Source organism: Photinus pyralis, unplaced genomic scaffold (genome assembly GCF_008802855.1).
Source record: "Photinus pyralis isolate 1611_PpyrPB1 unplaced genomic scaffold, Ppyr1.3 Ppyr1.4_LG7, whole genome shotgun sequence".
Taxonomy (NCBI): Eukaryota; Metazoa; Arthropoda; class Insecta; order Coleoptera; family Lampyridae; genus Photinus; species Photinus pyralis.
Window position 1 is genome coordinate 28,655,425 of NW_022170738.1, and position 22,816 is coordinate 28,678,240.

Consider the following 22,816-nt stretch of genomic DNA (forward strand, 5'->3'; position numbering starts at 1 on the left):
TAATAGCCGTGTAATTGATCATGGATCGGTGCGATTGGTGATGTTCCAGCATGGCTGCCATTTTAGCATCGGAAATGCTTATGTTTTCTATGGGTATGAAGTTACTGGTTAGTCGAGCAGAAAAGAAGACAATTGGTTTCGCATCAAGTGATACGGTACTGACTTAACAGTGCGTAAGGGTTTTGTTAATTCGAATCTAAATTTATCGCACATTTCCCGTGATGGTATTACACGCATGTTACGACTTTTGTTATTCAGAAAGGTTATACCGTGTGAATAAGGGTTATTTGTGTTTACATATGGCGTTGTACGGTTATTATTTCCAATGCATCCGATGGTTGCAGGGATTACGAAATCTGTGAATTTTTTGTATAGAATTCTTTATCTGTACGGATTATTAAGGGTTTCATTTTCGTTCTCAGCAAATGGGATCAGATAAGACAATAATGATGATGGTTGAATTTTTACCACAGATATGAATGCAGAATTTTTGAAATGTACGTCGTCGCAATTTTGTAAATTTAAAAATGTTTGTGTTGTACCGGCAGAGTCTTGCGCAAGTCAAATTCATTATACAAAATTGAAGGTCGGACTACATCGTTTTTTGTTAATGAAGTGCAATGAAGGTCATCATCAGAACTAATTAACAAGATTGTGTCTGAATTCAACACACACAAAATCCGCATAACGTCAAGATCATACATCTGTTTGTAGGTGAGATTGTTTTTCTTTATTTCCGTCTGCGCTATTTGATTAACACTGACTTTGCTATGGTTATATTTCATTTAAGTCGTATTGGGGAAGGATACGGTGTAGTTTTAAATTTAAGGGGTTCGTAATTGTTTTTAAACAGTTTGTCAAGTGTGTTTACGAACCCAGTAATATAGAATCTTGTGTATTTTGGGCAAGCCGAGTGTATGATTCAAAAATTGTTTGTGAAAATAAATGCAATTACATTTTGCCTATAAATCTAGTGCGAAGTCATTTTTAGTGTTGAATAGACGTGGGGTGTCAGTCTCATCTATTTTTTTAAGTGTTAGCCCTGAAGTTTTGTATGACATTTCAGTGTTTTGTATTTTTGTGTGCGACCGAGTAGTTTATATAGCCAATATTTTTGGTACCTAACAGGATTTCAGGGTTTTGTATTTTTCGGGTGGGTTCTAAATGGGAATTCATTGTGGAAGGTTGGTTTGACGCTTTAAAAGATGGCGGAATGAATGCGAACCCGAAAATTAATGCAAATATTGCAATGTGAAGTAAAGAATATGCAGAGACAGGCTGAAAGCGATCACGGGGAAGTAGCTGGGTGAGTTAGTGTGTTTAAATGCGGAGAAATGTCACCCAAGAGAAGAGTATGGAGAATTATATACGGGGTACCTAGCTAAAATTCACAATGAAATATTAAATGGCAGGTTTAAGAGGTGATGTGAAAAAAGTAGAGAAGAAAACGCACCCCATAATTTTTTTAAGGAATTTAGGAGCGCATTTATGGAGAATACGGTAATAATTGTAATAGATATGGCAGAAAGTGTCATATATAATATAACGAGTGGGTTTGCAATTTCCGGAAATTTTCGAACTGAAATGAAAACTAATTTTACTCCCGAACTGTTAATGAAAATCACTTATATCTGATTTAGTTTTACTGCACAAACTATGAAATTTAAAAATGTAACTACGAATTTTAAAAAACGGAACGAAGTTTGAACGAAGTCTTCCGAGTGGTATTTCCGACAAATCATTGGTCGGTATTTACAAAATAATGGCATGATATTGGTTATATCACATATGATTTGGATTGTCACCGTAATTCAGCCATAATTTCCCGCTTAAATTTTGTTTTTAGTAGGTTAGTGGTTATGATATTAAGCATATATCTGTGGGTTCCTCTGTATTATATATAATTAATAATTGTCCTTTAATGGGAACTTGATTCCGTTGGGCAATGAACGCATCATATCATATATCATGTATCATGTATCATATATCATATATCATATATCATATATCATATGTCATATGTCATATATCATATATCATATATCATATATCATATATCATATATCATATATCATATATCATATATCATATATCATATATCATATATCATATATCATATATCATATATCATACATCGTACATCATACATCATACATCATACCTTATATCATATCATATGGATTTTCAGATTTATTACATGTGGGAGAAATATTCAGTATAATTACAGGGCGGCTAATGAAACTGAGTACTGCAACCGCAAGAAGCATAGGGAAGATATAAGGGGGGTAATAGAAAATAGAATTTTTATTAGTTATAGACCAGGGAAGGGAGGTTGATAAACGGGATTTTCAATACACCGTTGGAAAGGTAAATAAGGATTTTAATGATGTGTTACATTTTATTAAAGCAAAAATATGTGGTAAATTAACAGTAGCTTTAGTTGATCCAAGAGCGGAGGTTTCTTTCATAAATGATTAAGAAGAAATAGACAAATTAACGGTAGGAATTGAAGGGGAATTTAAGTGCAACAAATAACCAAATAGCAATGTTTTTACGGGGACTGTAAGAAATTTTGTTTTGGGAAGTGTGGACATTTTACAAAACAATGTGAAGCCGTACTTAATTTTGAATTAATTATGAAATGTGCGGGAAATTTTTATTGAATTCGTAATTATTTTTAAAAAGTTTGTCGCGTGTATTTACGAACCCAGTAAATTTAGAGTCTTGTGTAATTTGGGAAAGCCTAGTGTGTGATTCAAAAATCGTCTATCCATGTAAATAATATGTGTCCTGTTGATGTCATTTTCAGTGACTAGTGATTTATTCGTTTTTAAGCGTTACTCCTGAAGTTTTGACAGACATTTCAATATTTTATATTTGTTGTACAGTGATTAAAAGTTAAAAAGCATTCATACATTATCACTGTAAGTAGTTTTCTTAGAAACAACGTTCTGTGGTCTCAGGATTGGAGTTTCTCACAGGAATTCTGTAATCTTAACGTGAAGAGACAGACAAACTAGAATTTTAAGAGCCTAAGCACTTAATTCGTCAACCTTGAATTTTTATTAGTCTGCTATTGAAAATCTACTACTCATACTCGCCCCTAAGACGTAAGAAGTTGAGTTCACATGTAACCTTCTTTGAATAAAAAAGGTTAGCGTTTGCAGTTGTTTTATTAGAGTAAATATGCTTAAAAACTATTAAGCACCAACAATATTGTTACTATATTTTCCCCCGCGACTTCGAATATGATCAATATTGACGGATATATGATAACGGAAACCCAGGTTTATAGAATATAAACACATCAGTACGGTATGACTCAACTGTATCGATCGGTACGCGAAATAGCACAGTGCGACATCAACGAAAAAAGAAGTTTAAAAAAAAATGCTATAATCCGATCGGACCCAATTCTGAGTGCCTACCAGGGACGCATCCTCACGACAGTTGACTAAATCCTGGGAGAGGCGGCGACGCCAGGCATATGGCAAAGTTTCAAGTTTCAACAAGGTGTGGGTAATACTGGGCGACCAGGTTAATTACGCTGAAATGCTGCGCTACGTTAAGCATCAAACAACTGTTTGAATGAAACTATTACCTAGTTCGGAAACAAATACACAATCTTGAGGAATGAAAACATAAATTAATAGACTATCTTTACTTACAATGTTCTTCACATTTTTCGCCAGCATCACAACGGAAACTTTGTAAGACGTTAAAGTTAAAATTAACCGGCGCCGGCGTCGTAAAACGAAAGGTGTATGCGGTAAATTAAACACGTGAGCAAAAGTTTTAGTCGTTTTTGCAATGAAAATGTTAAACGAAAGTCAGAGCTTAATGAAAAAATTAAATGGGTTGCCATGAAAGTTAAACTTGGCCATTCAGTGATGTTGGGAAATTTGTAAAGAGCGACCCGTCGTATTTGAAGTAGGACGAGACAAAACTGATAATAAGGGAAAGTCGAAAATTCGATTTCCGCATTTTAAATTTAATGGAAGTGACACCTGGTGAAGTAGATTGGGTTGAAAATATGCCCTCGGCCCTCTAACCTTTTTTTTTCGTACGCCGAATACGACATATTTTATATGAATGTTTCTTATATGAGATGGTTTCGATTGATTGACAGGTAAAGTTTTACAGGAATTTTTTTTCAATAAAATAACCGATTCCTTCCTCTTGAAACGAATTTGTGGTACTATAGTAGTTATAAATGACACATTAATTTGTATAGCATTGGAAAAATTCTTTTATTAACACTTGTTCTATTGCGTTGTAATATTGCCGTTGCCATCGTGTTACCGTTTGTTGTTGATTGCCTCGTTATATATTTCCTGATTTCCTGAAACTATTGAAGAGAAAGATTCAATATAAATATCACGAGAAATGTGAAGAAACTGAAGGGAAATGGGAGAAGGAAAAACTCGCATATGTTATTTAGAATTTTTTGAATTCGTTATTGATAACCTTGTAATTAGTAAATCAAATTATTACGTTTGAAATTTATTTTATAAAACCCGATCAAGTAATGTGCCAAAAAGCTTTATGTTTAAAAATTCGAGAAATTTTGTTGCGATAAGGCATGTGGTAGCAGTTTAAGAATGATTTTTAACATTGAAGTGTCCAGGTGTCATCCTTGTTTACGTGAAAAGATAAACGTCTTGAAATTGTTGCACAAGGCTTATATCTTTTATGACTAGTTAGTTTTATTATTATTTTTCATAAGTTTATTCATTTCATTTATTGTATTTACATTTTACCTGGAAAATGATAATGAAGTACATAAGTGTGTGGTAGGCGTTTAGTGTTCAATTTCGGATTAGGCAGTTTTTGGACGAACTTTTGTTCCTGTTTGTGTAGTGGTTAAACTTAATTTAAACCACACACACACACAAGTGACTCACTACACCCTTAGTTGTAATGAGTGATGTATTGAATAAATCTTATATGTACATATCTGCAAGGCAAGGCCCCTAATACGTATATTTCTCTGCAATATCCTTTTTCCGCCTTATTCCTACACTGCGGCAATCAGTTACAATGCTTTACGAGAAACTCGCTTTTTCATAAAAACAGAAGAATAAAATTACAAGTTTCCCGCTTTAACATATCCAGATGCGTTAAAGTTGGGACACATATCAACGACAGGCGAACAGAAAAAAAAAGTTGTAGACATTCGCTTTGCTGCGTTACTAACCTCGCTAAAAATTAGAAAAAGTTTCCCAACAATAGCAAAACTGTTCATACGACTTTTTTTAATTCCAGTTTAAATTTCACAAGATCAAAGTGTATCGAATACTTCAATAAGTGCACCTAGAGCTTTTATTTTTGCGCAATTCTTGTTACACTGCTCAATTTTAATTTAAATCGTAGATTATTAAGATCTTCATTGTAGTACTTCTGGCATATTTCACTGCTGAGTCCTTACGTGCCATGCTCCATATCCGAGGCGTGGAGAAAACTGACTGGAGAGAGTAACTCTACGATAATCCATATGCAAATTAATTACACGGAGTACCAAATATGGTTGTATTTTGATACTGTAATGAAAGGTCTCAGCGAAAAGAATTAATTTCTACCAACAACCGCCCTCCTCTTTGAGTGTCAAAGGAGAGTATTCACAAAGGGCCATTGGCATGCCTGAACGAGATGTATCTACTGGGAATGTAAAAACTGAAATGCTCGAAAATTGTGGTTCCCTTTGCCATCTATTCAATAAGCAAAACGCCCTCGCGCCTTTTGCAAATTTACCCCATACAAATGCCGTTAAAGTACAGGGAGATCAATAATCATATGCTGCGCCGCTCTTATAAAATATCACATTAGTAATCATTTGCCGCAACCAGGTATATGTGTACCAATACAAAACATAACCTATAATTTCACAAACCAAAACCATGATTTGTGATTCTTATTAGAATACTTTCGTCCCTTTCAAAACGGCTTTTTTCAAGACTACCAGTTTCTTTCGAATATTTACAAGGTGGGTAAATTACTTGTAAATTACAAACAAACGTTTTTTTTAGTTGTAGCGTGTAATAGGCAATAGGTTTACTCCGACAAGCCTTTTACTTTAGAAGAGAATAAGATGCGTTTGCTGTCCTGTTTCCGTAATGGGACTAAAGACGAAAGTGGAGTTTGGGAGTACTCGATACGTTTGTGTATACAGGAGTTTCGATAAACGATTGTCAACCATGACGAGGATTACAAAAATATACGCCGAAATGCTCATCGTTTACTTGAGCGGTTTAACATACAGGAAGTCTTGCTTCTGGGAAGTCACCTGGCCGCTTAGTGATTGCTAATAAGGAGGTTGTAAAAGATGCTCTTGCTCGTCTTGAGCAAAGTCGGAAAAAGCAGCTGCGACAATGTGTCCCACTAACGGGCATCTCATACGGAACGTGTGACGCTATTGCCTGGAGAAAATTGTACTTCTATCCTTTAAAGTAACCGTAAATTATTGCATGCAAATTTACGAGATGGCAACGTATTCGAAACCGTTTACACACCATTGCCGAATTACGAGCAGGTATAGAAGCTACCGTTTGAAACATTACGCAACAGCACTTACATGCCGTCTTCGAAAACATGAAGAAAAGAGTGGATCCCTGTCTTAATAATGGTGGCAAGCACTTCGAACAGTTGTTATAGTGTGCAGGTAATTTATCCAATTACTTCGATATTAACGAGTTGTAAAAGAAATAAAATCGTTTCAATTTTTGTAGTAATTTGCTATTCGTGTAGTTCCACATAATTTGGAAACTTACAAGGTGGTTAAATCGTTGATTTAGGTTAAATATGGTTAAACGTCAAAAGTTTACTTTAAGGTTATGTTTTAGTATTGGTGCACCAGGCCTGTTGCGGCAAATGATTACTAACGTCATAATTTATTGAAGCGGCGCAGCAACTCAATATTGATCGCACTGTACTTAAAGTTCAACTCCACAATTAATGGGTATCACTAAAATCTTTGGTTTGGGTTCGTTTAGACTTGAAAAGAACATCGTCTCCCTGGGTCATTCTTTTATGGATATTGTAAGAAACACTGCAGAAATAGTATATTAAGATACAAGTGTATAATCAAGTCTTTAAAGCACGCGCAACGAGTTTAAGGGCACGACGCAAAGCGGAGTGCCTTTAACGTTGCAAGTGCTTTAAAGACTAATTATACACGTGTATCTTATAGTATTTTTAATTATACCTGCAGTATAATTTAAAAATAGGGAATACAATGAAGTCATATTGACGTTATACTCGAATACGTGTCTAATTAAGTGGGCTGGGTGTTCGTAATTTCACGATTGCCATGGAAATGTCACTTGACGTTTGCTTATCATCGTCTTTGTGAATTAAACGATTTCCGTTAAAAAAGATAATACACCGCCCATTAAATCGATTGTTGTAAAATCTAAACAAACGTTGGTAGGTGTAAAATCCAACTCCAGTAAAGCCTATTATAAAGAATATGAAAAGTTGTTTCCATGGATGAATAGGAAAGTTACTTACGAATACAGTCTTAAATGCATCCATAATGCTGGCATATATGAAGGAAATGTCAAAGGTATTTAAATCTTCTATATTTTGGTGCATTCATTCAAAACTTTAAAGCAGTGCTGCGATTAAAAAGTGGAACAGATTTGGAAGCATACCCTAAATTACGCGCGTTTGTGAAAGCTTCAACCAAAGGATAGGTACAAAAGCCAAAGAAATGTTCTGCGTTTACAGAAAGCGACCTAAGAGGATTTTTTATTTCATCCAGATGACAGTTTCAAAAGTCATACTTGAAGTATCGTTACTTAGCAACTTTAAAGCACGTGTGTTTTAAAGGCCTTTTTTCGCACGCATTTGAGTGTTTAAAACGGAGATTGTGATTCAGGTATAATAATAGTACATTATATATCAAGGTAGAGAAGTACAGTATTATTGCCTGAGCACCAAGATTACATCTCGAGGCGCTTGCACCGAGGGGTGTAAGGTGCGAAGGCAATAATAGACTTCTCTACCGTGGTACATATATACTATTTTTTTCACTACTAGCACTTGAAGTCCTCTAAATTAACATATTATATTGATAAGAAAGTGAACGGTTGGACATAATTTTTTGTTTATTAATTTAACAAGTCAATCAAGTACGTAGAAGTACAAGTCAAACAGGCCGTATTTTGTTCTGTCATTGAGATATTTTCAGAGTAATTTCGTTCGAATTTTTTCAAAATGTGATAATTTTAGGTATGTAATTTCTCTGGAAATGGCGGATGGTGGCAATTTTATTATTCATTTTAGATAACTTGTCCAAACGTTTATTGAGCGAAATTTCGGGTTGTGTTTTCTAAAAGTGACAGCGTGACAGTTCTCATTATTGACTACTAGTTAATAATGTCCACATGATTAACCACTTTGAATAAATGTCGAGAAAGCCTACTTTACAAGTGGAAAAAAGGTTAATAATCATGTCATCAGACGCTAGTAGTGAAAAAATAAGTTTAATGTTTGGGCACCTGGAGTTCTATATGCGTTCTGGTCACGGCTATATCACTTCGAGTAAAATTGGTTCTCCCTACAGCAGTACCTTGCACGGACCGGATATAGAATCCCCGCCGTGTTACCGAATTGAAAGTGGTGGTCGGCAACAAAACTATATTTACAAGCTATTTACGTCAATGACTATTTACAATATAAGCACGTATAACAATATATAAAGGATTTGAAGAGCGCACGGGAATGGCGCCTAGTCCGAATGCCAGTGGCGGAAGAGCTAGGGAAATGATGAGCGCTGCAGCCGAAGATTTCGCGAAAGAAAGAAGGCTTGCCCAATTAAAGTGGTTTGATGTTGGTTTCGGGGCTGCTTCTAAAGTCAGCCTCGCTTGGTACTGTGGTCAACGACGGTGTCTCTACCGCTTGTTGTACATCAGTAACAGCTGAGACCTGAGAATTGGAATTCAAATTAACCCTTCAGCTGCGTTCTGCACGGACAGTCTATAGAATCATCGCCGAAAATATAAGCAGCGTCGAAACAGACAGGAAATTTAGTACGAAATTAGTAGGTAAACGAGGCTAATTGTAGCTCACTTTGATCAGCGCAAGCGCCAAGCTCAATGTCATTCGATTCAGTTCTTATGTTTATCGACGGAAACAGCGCTATTCGTGAAAATCAGATCTGTTCCATAGAAACAGCTCTGTTCAGTAGGAATATGTCTATTTAGCAGCGTCGGGTGCGTGTAACAAACCCGTTTCCGGCCACAAACATAGAACATGGAACTGCACCAAGTGAATCTCTCTGAAGGTCATCCGATCGTGGTAGTGGTCTAAACTAAAAGTCACTGAAGGTCATTCGATCGTGGTTGTTGTCTAACCTAAAGGTCACTAAAAGTCAAACGTAGACACGAGTTCTGTGTGCCTTTAAGGTCGAAGGCAGTACTCGACCGATTTAAAAACACTGAAGGTCCAGTTTGAAGGTGAAATAGAGGGCATACTTGAAGATGAAACAAAACAATGGCCCGTATGAATAAAAGTAAGCAAATGCTTATACTTGCAAAATTCAAAGTAAATATTCGTAACTGCCCCTTCATACTGGTCTGTTTAGCATGGTTTAGCAGCGCTGCACTGCGTCCTGTCCTTCTGCTTAGAAGCGCTGCTAAGTCGCCCAGTGCGAAGGAGCACTTGCGAGTATTTACTTTGAATTTTGCAAGTATAAGCATTTGCTTACTTTTATTCATACGGGCCAATGTACAGTCGATTCAAAAATCAAGGTAAAACGGGTGGTTCTTACCTGAACTCGAACAAAATCAAGGTCACTGAAGTAAAATGTAATTCGATGGCATAGCCAATTCTGTAGCGGGGATGGAATTTGACGCAGAACACAAAGCGGGAAACGATGAGTGTCAAGAAATTGGGAAAAAGTATGAGTTAAGTGAAGAAATATGCGGCAGGTACTTAAACTATAAAATATGTGACGAGTGTATTATACGTAAATTAAGAAATTATAAGTTGGAACGGTTTAGTGAAGAGTTGTAAGTCTGGAAGAATAAAAATTCGATTCTAAAGCAGAATGAGCCGTGAAACAAATCTGATTTTAATGAACAGACCGTTCAAGCAACTTATTTCTGATAAACAGAACCTAATGACCTTGAACTCGGAAAATGCACAGATCTAAAGGCCAACGTGCGCCCATATCGACCATAGGTATCTAATGAAATTTATTTGAAGTTGAACGAATGTGCTTTATTTATCCACTTCAACTGCCTCATCCTTATTTACCAACAGGCATTTTCTTCTTCCAGTGCGGTAATGAAAACAATAAGATCCGCTTCGTTAATAAATAAATTCCTGTTTTACTTGACGCGAATATACAACAAAGAAAAGAATTTCGGTAATAGTTTACTATCCGGGGGGTAACACCGATTTCAACCAAATTTCACAGGGGTCAAAGGGGGGGTCCCACGATACTAAAAAACCATACCAAACCCACCGCAATTGTTTATAACAAATAATAGCTAATAACAAATTTTATACAATGTTCCGTTACAAAAATTAAGGTGGCGCTGTGTGCAAATAAATCAATAGTGTGCGCAGGTGCAATTCCTACCCAGCGGCCACTACGTTGCAGTAGACGCCATTTCGCTTTGCACCCGCTGAAGAAACAGACGCTTTACCTTCGCTTCGTTTATCGTTTGTATTCTGCTTTTTTCAAAGCAATCATGGCGTGTCAGAGCTGCTTTAATACACTTCTTTCTTTTTCAGATTTGTGTCACCGCGAACGGGACCTTATTTCTTTTTTGCAGGATCATCTGGTGCTTCCCGGACCCATCGCCTGCCCCAGGTGCGAGAAGGATTGCTACCTTGCACGAGAAGACACCCGACTTCGTTTTAGATGCCAGCGTCAGGTGAAAGTACCGAAAACTAGGAAGACTAAAAAGTGCTCGTTCTCTGTTACAGCAAAGAAGGGGACCTTCTTCGAGGGATGTCATCTGGACGTCCCGACCGTGTGTCGATTCGTTGCGTGCTGGCTCCTGGTTCACCATCCGAAGAAGAGGTTCATCATGGAAGAGCTGCAAGTTTCGTCCAGGACCTTCGTCGACTGGAGCAGTTTCTGTCGAGAGGTATGTATGCATTATTTAACAAGTCGTTCTGTTCTTTTAGGTGGAGAAGGAGTTACCGTTGAGATCGACGAAGCGAAGATCGGCAAGAGGAAGTACAACCGTGGGAGAAGAATCGAGGGCCAGTGGATCTTCGGAGGGTACGAGCGAGGCTCGGGCAACGTTTTCATTGTTCCAGTTCCAGATCGAACCACGGATACCTTGCTTAACCTTATACGAGACCACATACGACCTGGTACGTAGCAGACGAGTGCGATGCTTATTTTAACGTTTATATTTTTAGGCACCACAATCGTTTCCGATTGTTGGCGTTCTTACCAGTGTTTAGGTACCGAAGGCTTCCGTCACCTCACCGTTAACCACAGCTTGACCTTCGTGGATCCCGACACAGGCGCGCACACCCAAAACATCGAGAGGCTGTGGAGAGACGTGCGAGGAGGAATTCCACGATATGGTCGCAGGGAGGCGCATATGTCAGGGTATCTTGCGGAATTCTTGTTTAAGCGTGCAGTTCCTCGGACTCACCTTATTCATGAATTCATGCGAGCTGCTGCCGACCTCTATCCACCTTCCCCTGTGCCTATCGGAGAAGATCCCGAGGAGCCAGTGGCAGGACCGAGCAGCGCGCCGTGATTTCATATTATCGTCAAATTGTAAGTTAATACGTTTCATTTTAATCGGCTATTAACAATCATTCTTTACAGGTGCCTTTTTCCGTTTTCACTTGCCACATTGTTGTAAACCCATCTTACCACTCCTATTTCTACCGAAATTTCCACATCCTTCCCGACAAGGACGGGTTGACACCTCCTCGTGGTCCTTGTTGGACGGCTGTTCAGTCGACAAAGGAAGCCCATTTCCTTAATGACATGTACGTTTATCATGTATTGTTATTTAATAAAATAAGTGTGGTTATATGTATTTTTATTAAACACCTTACCTAACCAGATTAGCGGTGTACAGAATAAGTTAAAGAAGTTTACTCAAGAACATTCTCTAGGTTAAAGGTTTTTTTAAAAACCTCGCCTAAAATTTGCATTGAGCAAGTACAAATTCACCTTTAAAATTCACGCCCTACTTGTGTTAAACAGGTGTGCTTAAGAAGTTGCCTACTTGCTTAGGTTACAAGTTTTATTAAGAAATCACCTACATCGCCATTAATTACAATTAGTCAAACAAAAGTAGCGATATTAAGCTAATCAAGATATTTCACTTTGATCTGTGCCTAGGTCGGGAAGAGGATTTCGATAATTAAACATCTTACATTAAAATTATTGAAAAATGAACGCATACGCCACCTATTGCGCAATAGGTAAAGTTTTTTCCCGCTACCACGACATTTCCAAACTTTTTTATTTTTTTTTGAAAAAATGGGCCATTTGCGGAAAAAAATTCTATCATTTTCTTCAAAAACAGCCCATTTCCTACACTTTCTGAAATTTTTTTTCGAAAAATACGATACCCCCCGGATACGAAACCGTTACCAGAATTTCATCTGGAAAGCTAGCAAGCAGTTCCCTTTGTATTTTAACGTCCATCCCTACAAAGTCACAGTCCGGAAATGCAAGTGCTAGAAGAAGATCTTCACTACCTCAACACCAACGAAAGGAGAAAACTAGGAAGCAATTATGAACATACAATCTGAGGAAGAAAAAAAACTGGACAACCTTATCAAACATCTATCACTAAGATCAAGAAGGTGATTAAGAAGAAGAAGAAGAACAATTGACGTAGGAAGAATGGAGCGAGTCGGTCAACAAATCATAGTGAATACAAAACAGAAACCAAACAAAAGTCGTTTGAGGAAGAAATAACAAAGCATATTAAAGACATTAATAGAAGATTACAAGAGGAACTAAAAAAAACAAAAATACGAGCAAAAGAAACCAAAAAAGTTATGGAAATGTAAGCGCAGGATTATTTGAAATTGAACGATCGTGTTTGAACTGCCTCATCCTCATTTACTTAGGTATATTTTTTTCCAGTGGAGTAATTAAAAATATAATAACCTATTCATTAAATCTTATTGTTTTATTTTTATCCCTATATTTCCTTGAGGCGAAGATTTTCATGGAAGAACGCGACCTACACGATGCAATTGTAGAAATTATTATAATGATAAATTATGCAGCGTGGTTAAACAAACGGAATAATGTAATTAATTACACAAACACACTTAATAGTACAAAAATCGTAACTCATAAATCACTAGTGACAAGCTACAGTACACGCAAATAGCTTTAGAAATCAATCAATGGGCTTAGCGATTTGGAACGAGGAATCACTACACGTGAGCTGGATACTATAAGATTTTCTACAAGACATTTTTATTGTGAAACCACATATAGAAAATTTATGCGAGGATCGCGTGCCCATTCTGTGTGTCAATTAGATGGTGGCAGTTTTTGTAATTTTTTATCGTGTGTCTGTCTCCAGGGAAACACAGTTTAATTACATTCCTTTGTATTCAGCTTTTAATACAAATGTCAAACGCAAAATCAAGGACAAATTTCTCTTTGCGTGTAAATCACAACTTGGAATTATTACATCAAAATTTTCATTATTGAGCACACAAAACATATTACACCCTCTCAAAAATTAATCAATGCGCGCAACAACCCTCTATTATCATTTCATGTTGGTAAAAACGTTCGAATGCACGACGAACAAACTATTGACTACGTAAATAGGACTAATGCCCTCAATGCGATCAATACTTTCGTTGAAACAAAACCAGGAATCGTTTCGATCGTACCTACAGGTTTTGAATAGGCACGAGTTGATAGTTTGATGGCCAGGAAGTCACCAATGTGTAACTTTACGATGGCAGTGCATCACGTTTATGTAGCCACAATGAGATTTATAGCAAGTTTATGATACATTTAGTTCAGGCTGCAAACTTGTCATAAACCCTGACGCAGATGTTATACTGGAAGACCATTATGGGAGAGAAGGAATTATGTGCATGTAAATTACTTAAGTGTACAAACATTGAAATGTCGGAGAACGGCTAATGTAGCAGTAACGTGTAAAGCCACTGCTCGCATAGCCAACGGAACAGTTTGTTTATTTACTTGGCCGTGGTATTCAAATGTGAATTTAGACCGGAGGTTTGTTTTAAAGATGAAAATCTGGAATTAAGAGCTACGTTGTTTTTGGGTAAGCATTCTTATAATGCGTTGCGTAGGTTTCCTGAGGATTAATATAGTGGTCATCTGAAACCGAGTTTGACAGTGGATAAAGTCAGAAATATCCACACAATAACAATATACAACAATTTAGTCTAAAGTGAAATTGATATAGAAACTTCCCAAAGTATCTCAAAATGAACAAAATTTAATAAAAAAAACGTCTTGGTGGATTACTTTTGTAGTACACTTCACTCCGAATGAGAATCATATCTACTCCTTTGAAGAAAAGTTACCGATGAGCTATCTATAGTAACATGATGCTGAAATATAAGAGTAATTGAATATACGACTTCGCAATATGTTTTGGAAAATCAAGTGGAAGGTTTCGAAATAAAAATGTTCATAGCGAATTGGAGATAAACCATAGTTAATATTCAAAGCGTAGAGATGGCAATAATTAAGTCACGTAACGGCCAAGTTAATTTTTTAGGTATCAATGAACGATGCAAATAAGAAAAAAACCATTAAGTATACAAATTGGTCCGTAAGGAGAGTGAAATCATTAATAAACACTCGACATAGGGAGCTACGGAGGATTTGAAGGAAGTAGGTATACGGAAGTAGCTTTGGGACGGAGTTACAATAAACATAAAAGAATGGAATTCTTTCTTATTATTTTTATTAGTTTACTTTTTTCACAAAAGGCCGTAAGTTACTGATTTTTTATCTACCGGCAGTGTGAGTAATATGGTAAGAAAGTTAGCTTAAACTGTAAATCAGAAAAATGAGTAATAGTCAATTTTCTTACCTTTCTTAGTTGATCTACAGAAATCTATAATGAACCGTTTTGTAATTCAATACCAGTGGACCATGAAGTAAATGATTATAATTATCCAGTCCACAAAAAAGAACAAGTATGTGATTAAGGTTCCGCAGTAAAAGCACAAGTAAAATTCAATTATGATTTATGTTATCGGCTTGTGCGATGGCTCGGGGAATTTTGTTTGTTTTATTTGGGGGTGTAATACGTTTGTTGAATTTGTTCTTGTATATTAATTAGTAATTGACGATGCTTTTGTTGAAAGATGACATAATTGGTTTTGGAGTCAAAATAAAAGGGGTTAACCTCAGGCCTCCTTAGTATGGTTGCTACTGATGCGATTTCAGAACTAACTGGGGGTGCGAATCGCGGCTCATGTTGCATCGAGTATATAACATTGTACTTCTAATTTGAATTTTCGATGCAACATGGCGGGTGGGCTTCTACCTGTCTCCATAAAATCACTTTATTATATTCACTATTCTGACGCTATCTATGTATTTCCTTTGTAAACCCGTTTAGTTAAGATGTAAGTTATTTCTATGGTAGATTTGTTATTACCTAATCCTTTGCTTCGCCGCCAGAGGTCGTGCAGATGTTTTTCGTAATATATGTTTAGTATGAGGTACCTAAAGATTATTACTTTAGGGCTCGGTCCTCTATCAGTGTTACCTATGCTTCTCTCATAGTTCTCATTGTTTTCTCTGCTGGATTACTTTTTCGTTCTTATCTACCTGGATATCGCTTGTCACCTATGCAGTACGTGGATGGCATCGCATTTTTACATGGACCCGCCATATTAGTGGGGATTGGAATTGTCTACGTCATGTGATAAATTATTACTACCTATTTCGAAAAATTTACACCTGGAAAGGTATTTTTCCTGTTTACCTGCAAATATTAACTAAATCTTTTGAAGATTATTTCCGATTTTACTTACTCTACCTATTTTTGTTACTCCGGAAACTCATTTCTGTTAGTCTGATTACTTTCTATCCTTCAGATTTGTTTATTATACGAGATACCTGCGCGTTGTAAATTAGTTTTTAAAATTACCGAAACCTAGTCCGAAACAAATATTTAGGAATTTTACGTTACTTGTGTCACTCCGAAGAATTTGCTCGTGTTCTCTTATTTACATTACAGATTACCTGTTGTTGTATAGAAATTTAGTTATTTTTGCATCGTCAGGTAGTGTTTTTTTAAGTTAACGTTACGTTAATGTTTTTATTTTACCGATTTATATTCTTTTTCGATATCTTGCTTTTGTTTAGTTAACGAAAAATAAATTATGGATTCTTATTGAGTTATAATTACGGTTTCAGTATTCCATTTACCCTAGTGTCAGACCTCGTGTCAGACGTTAGACATTGCTACTGCAATAGTTATGTGCGGCGCTATTCACTCTCCCTCTTGTTTTGTTTGTGTTGTTATCTGTTACAGATAAGGCAGAAAGCGCCCTTCTGAGCTCACAAAGCTATTACAAACAGTGTTCAAGAATCATTTTTATTTTGGACGACTCTTTTATATAACGTTTGATTACATACTCGTTTTCTATACAGCCGAATTGTATACTACACTTGTTTGATAGTCATTTAATAATTACAGCTCCGTTGTTTTCTGCGGAAGCATGTTTTGATATTGATAATTTCCCTCACTACGGGTTGATCTCTTTTTACCAAAAAAATGAGCTAAATTAAAACATTGATGACATCGCAGTTTCCTATTTGTAACAATTTGAGATCTTCGATTGAAATAACAATTATTGTTTATGTTCTGTCTCTGTCAATTATTTTGTGTTTAGCTTATCAATACCAGAACAAGGATCTCTTAATATGTCTCCTTTCGGTAAGTATTCTCTCTTCTTTTTTTACATTTATTGAAGACTAAGTGGCGCCTATCCGGTTTCCTATTACTATATTTTCTTTTTGCTTCGTTTTGGTTAGTATACAACAATCCCAAAAAGTTCCAAGTGTGATTATTTTCATGACTGGATATTTCTTATTTGAATACTGTTCTGTGATGGATCTCTAAACTCTATTATGTATGTGTTACGCCAATAGTATACTCCTATATATTATTATTATTATTATTATTATTATTATGAAACAGGACATGTCCTAGCAACCCTCGCACTAAACATAAAGTATCAAATGATCAACATTAATAGAAAAAAAAAACTATCCGGGTCCCACAAAGGATTCTAGTAAACACACAATTCATTGTTAACAATGACAAACATTTATTCCGAAACGTATGAAACAAAAATAAAACAAAATCCATGAAAGAAAGTTGTTTGGACATAATTTACCCCGCATGCATGCGGCGATTATTAAAAATTAAAAAATCTTAAAATTACTTTCTTTCGCAATAATCCAAATAATCTGGTCGTACAAGTTTTGCGATATTCTGATGCATTTAACTCCACAAAAGCACTCGCTGACAGCTTCAGGAAACTTCACTATTTCTTTATTAAACCGATCTCAATGACTGGCTTGATAAATAAAAAAATGTCGGTGACTGCTTGAGCAGTAGATAACTGTCGGACCGCTACTTTGTTTACTCAGAGATGAACTAACTTTTTCTGAATACGAACAAACCGTTTTTAACACTTTCCACAAACTTTTATTCTTTTTACGACCGCGAAAACTAACAGCTGACAGGCACCAGCCTCGTTACGTTGATTCTAACACCATCTGGATTCTGGAATACGATAGGAGGGTGGACCGCGCGTACTTAGGCCTCAAATTCGGGCCCTTTGTACTACCTCCCTGACTAGGGTCGTCCAACTCCTCAACAATTTATTCGACTGGATACGCCAGCTTCGAAGGAACGCGCCAAGCGTCCCCTATTACGCCGAAATAACGTGACATTCTTGGAAACACTTTATCTCTTCGAATAGCGATAAGAACACGTGCGTTAATTAAATTTGGTCCGATAAAAACTCCTTATCGCAAACGACCAGATGTAACATTGTGTCTTACTCAAAGCATCTTATCTATAATGAATGAATTACAAAATAAACGGAAAAAATTCATTCAAATAGTCATTGCAACAAACGTGTAACAAAACCAAAGCAATAGAGGGAACGGTCCGTTTTAACTTCGGCTTTAACACTACTTCATAACCTAAAGGAAACAGATGGACAAAAAAAATGGGTCGGTCTAAGTTTAGACCATCAACAACTAAACTATGGGAGGAGAGAGGTTATTTTGTGAGGTTTTTAACGTCCGTATTTGGTAAATGAGGCCAAGATTACAAGAAACCAGCAATCGACAAAAAGACTATTTTTTGCTTGGTGGAAACATGTAGGAATTTAAGGAGAACCTGACGTGACGAAGAACTTGAGATGAACCCGAGGAGAAGGTTATGAGAACATGAAGGGACCTTGAGTGTAACTCGAGAACAACTTGAAGGGCTTGAGAGAAGCTTATGAGAAAAGCTAGAGGAAAACATGAAGTCAAATTGAAGAGAACTTGAGAAACATTTTATAGGAACTTGAGTGGTAAACATTAAAGTAACTTCAATAAATAGAAGAAGCAGAAGAATTGCATTGGAACATAAAAGGAGATAAACACGGGGGACCTACGAGCCGCGAGCTGAGCGAGCCTGAGGGAAGATTGAGAAATTTTTTTGGAACTTAAAGGAAGCTTAGGAAGAGCTGGAAGGGGGTTTGATAAGAACTTTAGACTAACTTAAGAAGTATTTGAAGAGCATTTTAGAGGAACTTGAAAATAATTCACAGGTGAACTTGATCGACACTTAAAGGAAATTGACGGATTCACATTGGGTTTATTTCAGCAATGCCAGCTACCCCAGTGTAAGCAAGCCGAATTGACCGTTTTCGACATAAAATGTTCCCAGCAAACTACATTCAGTAAGCCTTTTATTCTTCCTTCCTTATTTGATATACAGTGAGTTTTTTTTTTAATGCGAACATAGGAGTTTGCATGCAATGTAATTTCCCTATGTTCGATTTAAAAAAAAAAACACATCAATCTATGAGATGTGCGCGGTTCACATTCCCAAATCGCGCAACATGTGTGACTATGAACAGCAACTCATAGTCGTTATGATGAAGAGCACTCGGTAAGATTTTTTTAAATAAGCCATGCCAGGCCATAGCAACTTTAGGATACATTTTTATTAAACTTACGAAAACTTGACTTCACATGGCACGCGCTGACATCACAATTCATTGTGAACCAACCTTCAATTATTTGTAGGTCATGTGCACCTGGTATTCTACTAAATTGATCTATTCAATACATAAATGGAGAAAATAAGAAAATAAATAACGAAAACAATTACAATAAATGTTCGAAGTGTCCTCCTTGACATTCTAAGCAATAACCTAACCGATTTCGTAACTAAATTAGACGGCGGTATTTTTAAAAATATGACAGCTGTCAATTGTATCTACTACTCATTTGAACTACTCAATAGATTGATGTGTTTTTTTTAAATCGAACATAGGGAAATTACATTGCATGCAAACTCCTATGTTCGCATTTAAAAAAAATTCACTGTATAACAGTTTTATGAAAAATCTGCTTGATCAGATACTCGTAACTGTAGGGCGTAGTCTGTCACTTGATCTAAATGTGTCTTACGCAAATGCGTAATCGGGAAATCGTGTCTCTTATAGAAAGTAATTCTGCTGTTTTAATTGATTTCCTTTTAATTGCCCGTCCGTCGAATAGGGGATTAAAAACAGCGGCTTTTCTGTTGGACATTGGTTTAACGATTATGCAAATGTATCAGTATGTACCTATTACGCTATTTCCCTAACAATATAAAATAACCTGCTATTGCCCCTCGTATTGCCCTGAATGATTGAACTATTTTCAATTCCAGTAAGATACTCAATTTTTACGTGTAGGCACTAAAAAATTATCAAAGCACCCGTGCAGGCCTTCTAGTGGCCAGTTTTGACTCCAACCTCAATAAGATCTTGTCAAAGGCTACCATATTCCCTTTGTTAGTACCCGCCTCCCATGTCCCATTCGCTCGCAATTCGCGTTTAAAGTTTTGACTCCACCATCACTACGATCTTGTCGGGGGCTACCACATTCCCGTTGCCGGTACCCGCTTTCGACGTCGCGTTCACCCACAATTTGCATTTTGGTGAATTTCACTAAAAACCCTCCTCAAAACATGAGAAAGAGAGACCACGATTCGAACTCTAAGAAACGGTCTCTTGTGCATTACTTACTCCATTCCTTGCTTGGCACGTTGCGTCCTGCTAGTTTTAATTATGTTACCATTACCGAATGTACTTGTAAAACTGAAATTCATGGCATGAAAGATCTAATGGTCGGTTGTCTTTCACAGTAACTGTTGGCTATCTCAAAATGGTTTTGTATTATGTCTGCACCTGATTAAAGATCACAAACGGTGTTCATTCAAATGCTAATTAAGCAATAATTTAGCTGTAATAATCTACTAAAGGGCACCAAATCTGTTTGTGACATGTAAAAATTGAATACTTTGATTTTCATTAACTGAAATCACGCTTACGTAAATTTATGGAATGGACGTCTTTATCTACTAAGTTAATTATGGTCGTGTTCGGGTGCATAAGTGCTAACCACAACATTTACAACTTGCGTTCATTGTCGAGTTTATAGGTACTAGTAGAGAGTTGAATACTGAATTATAGATTACTGTAAACAAAGTTGATATGTACGACCATTAGCAGGATTAATGACCTTCGGTTGCCTCATCTGTAGCCAGGCGAATGTCTACTTGGTGGTTTCATTCATCTTCGTTCAAAATGTGCTTGGAACATAATTATTTTATCATAATCATAAAGTTCTATATGGGCTATCTCGCTCATATAATATGTTGATTGCTCAGATTTCAGGATCATTAATTATGTCAGTGACTGTACTTGCGACACAACGAAACAAGTATATAGTCTTAGGCAAAGTGCTTACGTTAAACTGAAAGGGGACTGAGAAAGCGATTGAAATGCAAAAAGGTTGCCTGAAACCGGGTTAGGCTATTTTGTTTGTACACCAAAAATTCAAATTCCAATTAATTCACTTTAATTCAAAATAATTCACGTTTATTTATGTAAATTCACGTTAATTCAAGTAAATTCAAATTAATTCACGCTGTTTCAAATTACTTCACTTTAATTCAAATTAATTCACGGTAATTCAAATTAATTCAAAATAATTCACGTAAATTGAAGTTAATTCACGTAAACCCAAATTAATTCCCTCTAATTCAAATTCACTTTAATTCAGGCCTTGACGAGACGAATCCGAGGACACACGTGTACTGTTTGCCAAGTAGCGTCCGGGCCTCCTATAGACGTGCAGACCCGATATCATTCGATAGCACTGGAAGTGTCGAATCGAATGACGTATGTGCAGATGTCTCGAATATCCGGAACTCCAATAAATAGACTCCCGCTCATCCCCCCTCCTTCCCATCTCTCCACACGCCATAACGTTTAGTCATATTTGGTTAAAATTGGAAGGAGTTACAACCTTTATATATATAAATGTGTAAATTCACAAACTTGACGGATATATTTATGAGTTACAACAACCCGAGCACCAACCTATAAAATTTGGTCAAAATGGCTGGCTCATAATCAAGAGTTAGTGGTTCTTGGAAGATATATAAATACAAATAAATTCTAATTTTAATTCTCAGAATAATTTACGTTAATTCAAATGAATTCATATTACATTACTTCAAATTATTTCACGCTAATTCAAATTAATTCGCGTTAATTCAAATTAATTCATGCTTAATGGTCGCGCTTTTCTGGTATTACTTACAATAAGGAAATTAAAAATTAGAATAAGAGAATGTGCTCTAGTACATTTTGCATTTGAAAAAAATTATACATTTTGAAAATAATGTATTAGGTATGTGGGATAAGGAATGATTTTAAAACAAGCTGAAACAAACCACAAAATTTGTATCGAACAGATTTCGACCGCAAAGCTACAGTCATCAGCAAACACCCGCAGTTTGCTGATGATGGTAGCTTGGTTTCCGAAAGGCGTTTTAATGACGATTTTTTCTCATTTTTGGTGATTGTTTCAAATTCTCTTTCTTCATTCTGGAGGGTCCCTCAATAGTTCTCAAACTTTCCGTAATCGTATTTCATAGCATTTTATTATCCGTTTATTTTTCAGTCACCAGATAGCTTTCCGTTTAATTCATTTTTCTCACCAGAACGGTTAATTTTTAATTTGTTTTTGATCCCCTTGGCAGCTCGGGTTTGTGCTTTTAGGTCGGTCGACTTGAGTCATACAGAAATGTCACCGTCCTCCGTGATTGCCGAAAGATTCAACTGGCTCTTAATAAGGGGTTGTTCTGTAACGCCCGCTACGTTTACTCCTGGTATTGTGGATGATTTGGGCACGTAGCGGGTTTCGGGTAGCAGACCGTCGTAGACTCGGATTGCGTAGACACAGTACAGTACAATGATATGACAACGTTTATTTTTAATTGCTATGTATTTAATAACAAGAGCATTAATTATATTCAACTCCTCTCCGGTAATCCTATCGCTCCGACTCGTGACACCGCTGTCATAGACGCAGCCGGATATGCGCTGTCAACCGTCAAATGGAGGTTGTAGGTTTACAGCAGTTGCTGGAAATCTGGTTAATTAGTGTGATGAAGTTATTTACAAATGAGATGAGATTATTTACAATGATATACGGAGTGCTCCTGCCCTCTCTTGACAAAATTCGCATAATTTTTAAAAGATTTTATTCGAAATCTGAATTAGAAAATTA

At 36.5% G+C, this 22,816-nt stretch overlaps 1 protein-coding gene across 2 annotated transcripts; it reads left to right on the forward strand.

Annotated features, from left to right (window-relative positions):
• The first annotated feature begins 10,360 nt into the window (after positions 1–10,360).
• On the forward strand, positions 10,361–12,011 carry LOC116177070. Of its 2 annotated transcripts, XM_031495934.1 has the most exons (4): positions 10,361–11,076; positions 11,197–11,331; positions 11,380–11,749; positions 11,801–12,011. In XM_031495934.1, exons 1-3 carry the CDS (start codon positions 10,698–10,700, stop codon positions 11,727–11,729), a joined length of 864 nt encoding a protein of 287 aa, XP_031351794.1. In that variant the 5' UTR covers positions 10,361–10,697; the 3' UTR covers positions 11,730–11,749; positions 11,801–12,011. The 2 variants fall into 2 exon arrangements, with proteins under 2 accessions (XP_031351794.1, XP_031351793.1); XM_031495933.1 differs by having other exon boundaries at positions 10,361–11,331.
• The last annotated feature ends 10,805 nt before the right edge of the window (positions 12,012–22,816 follow it).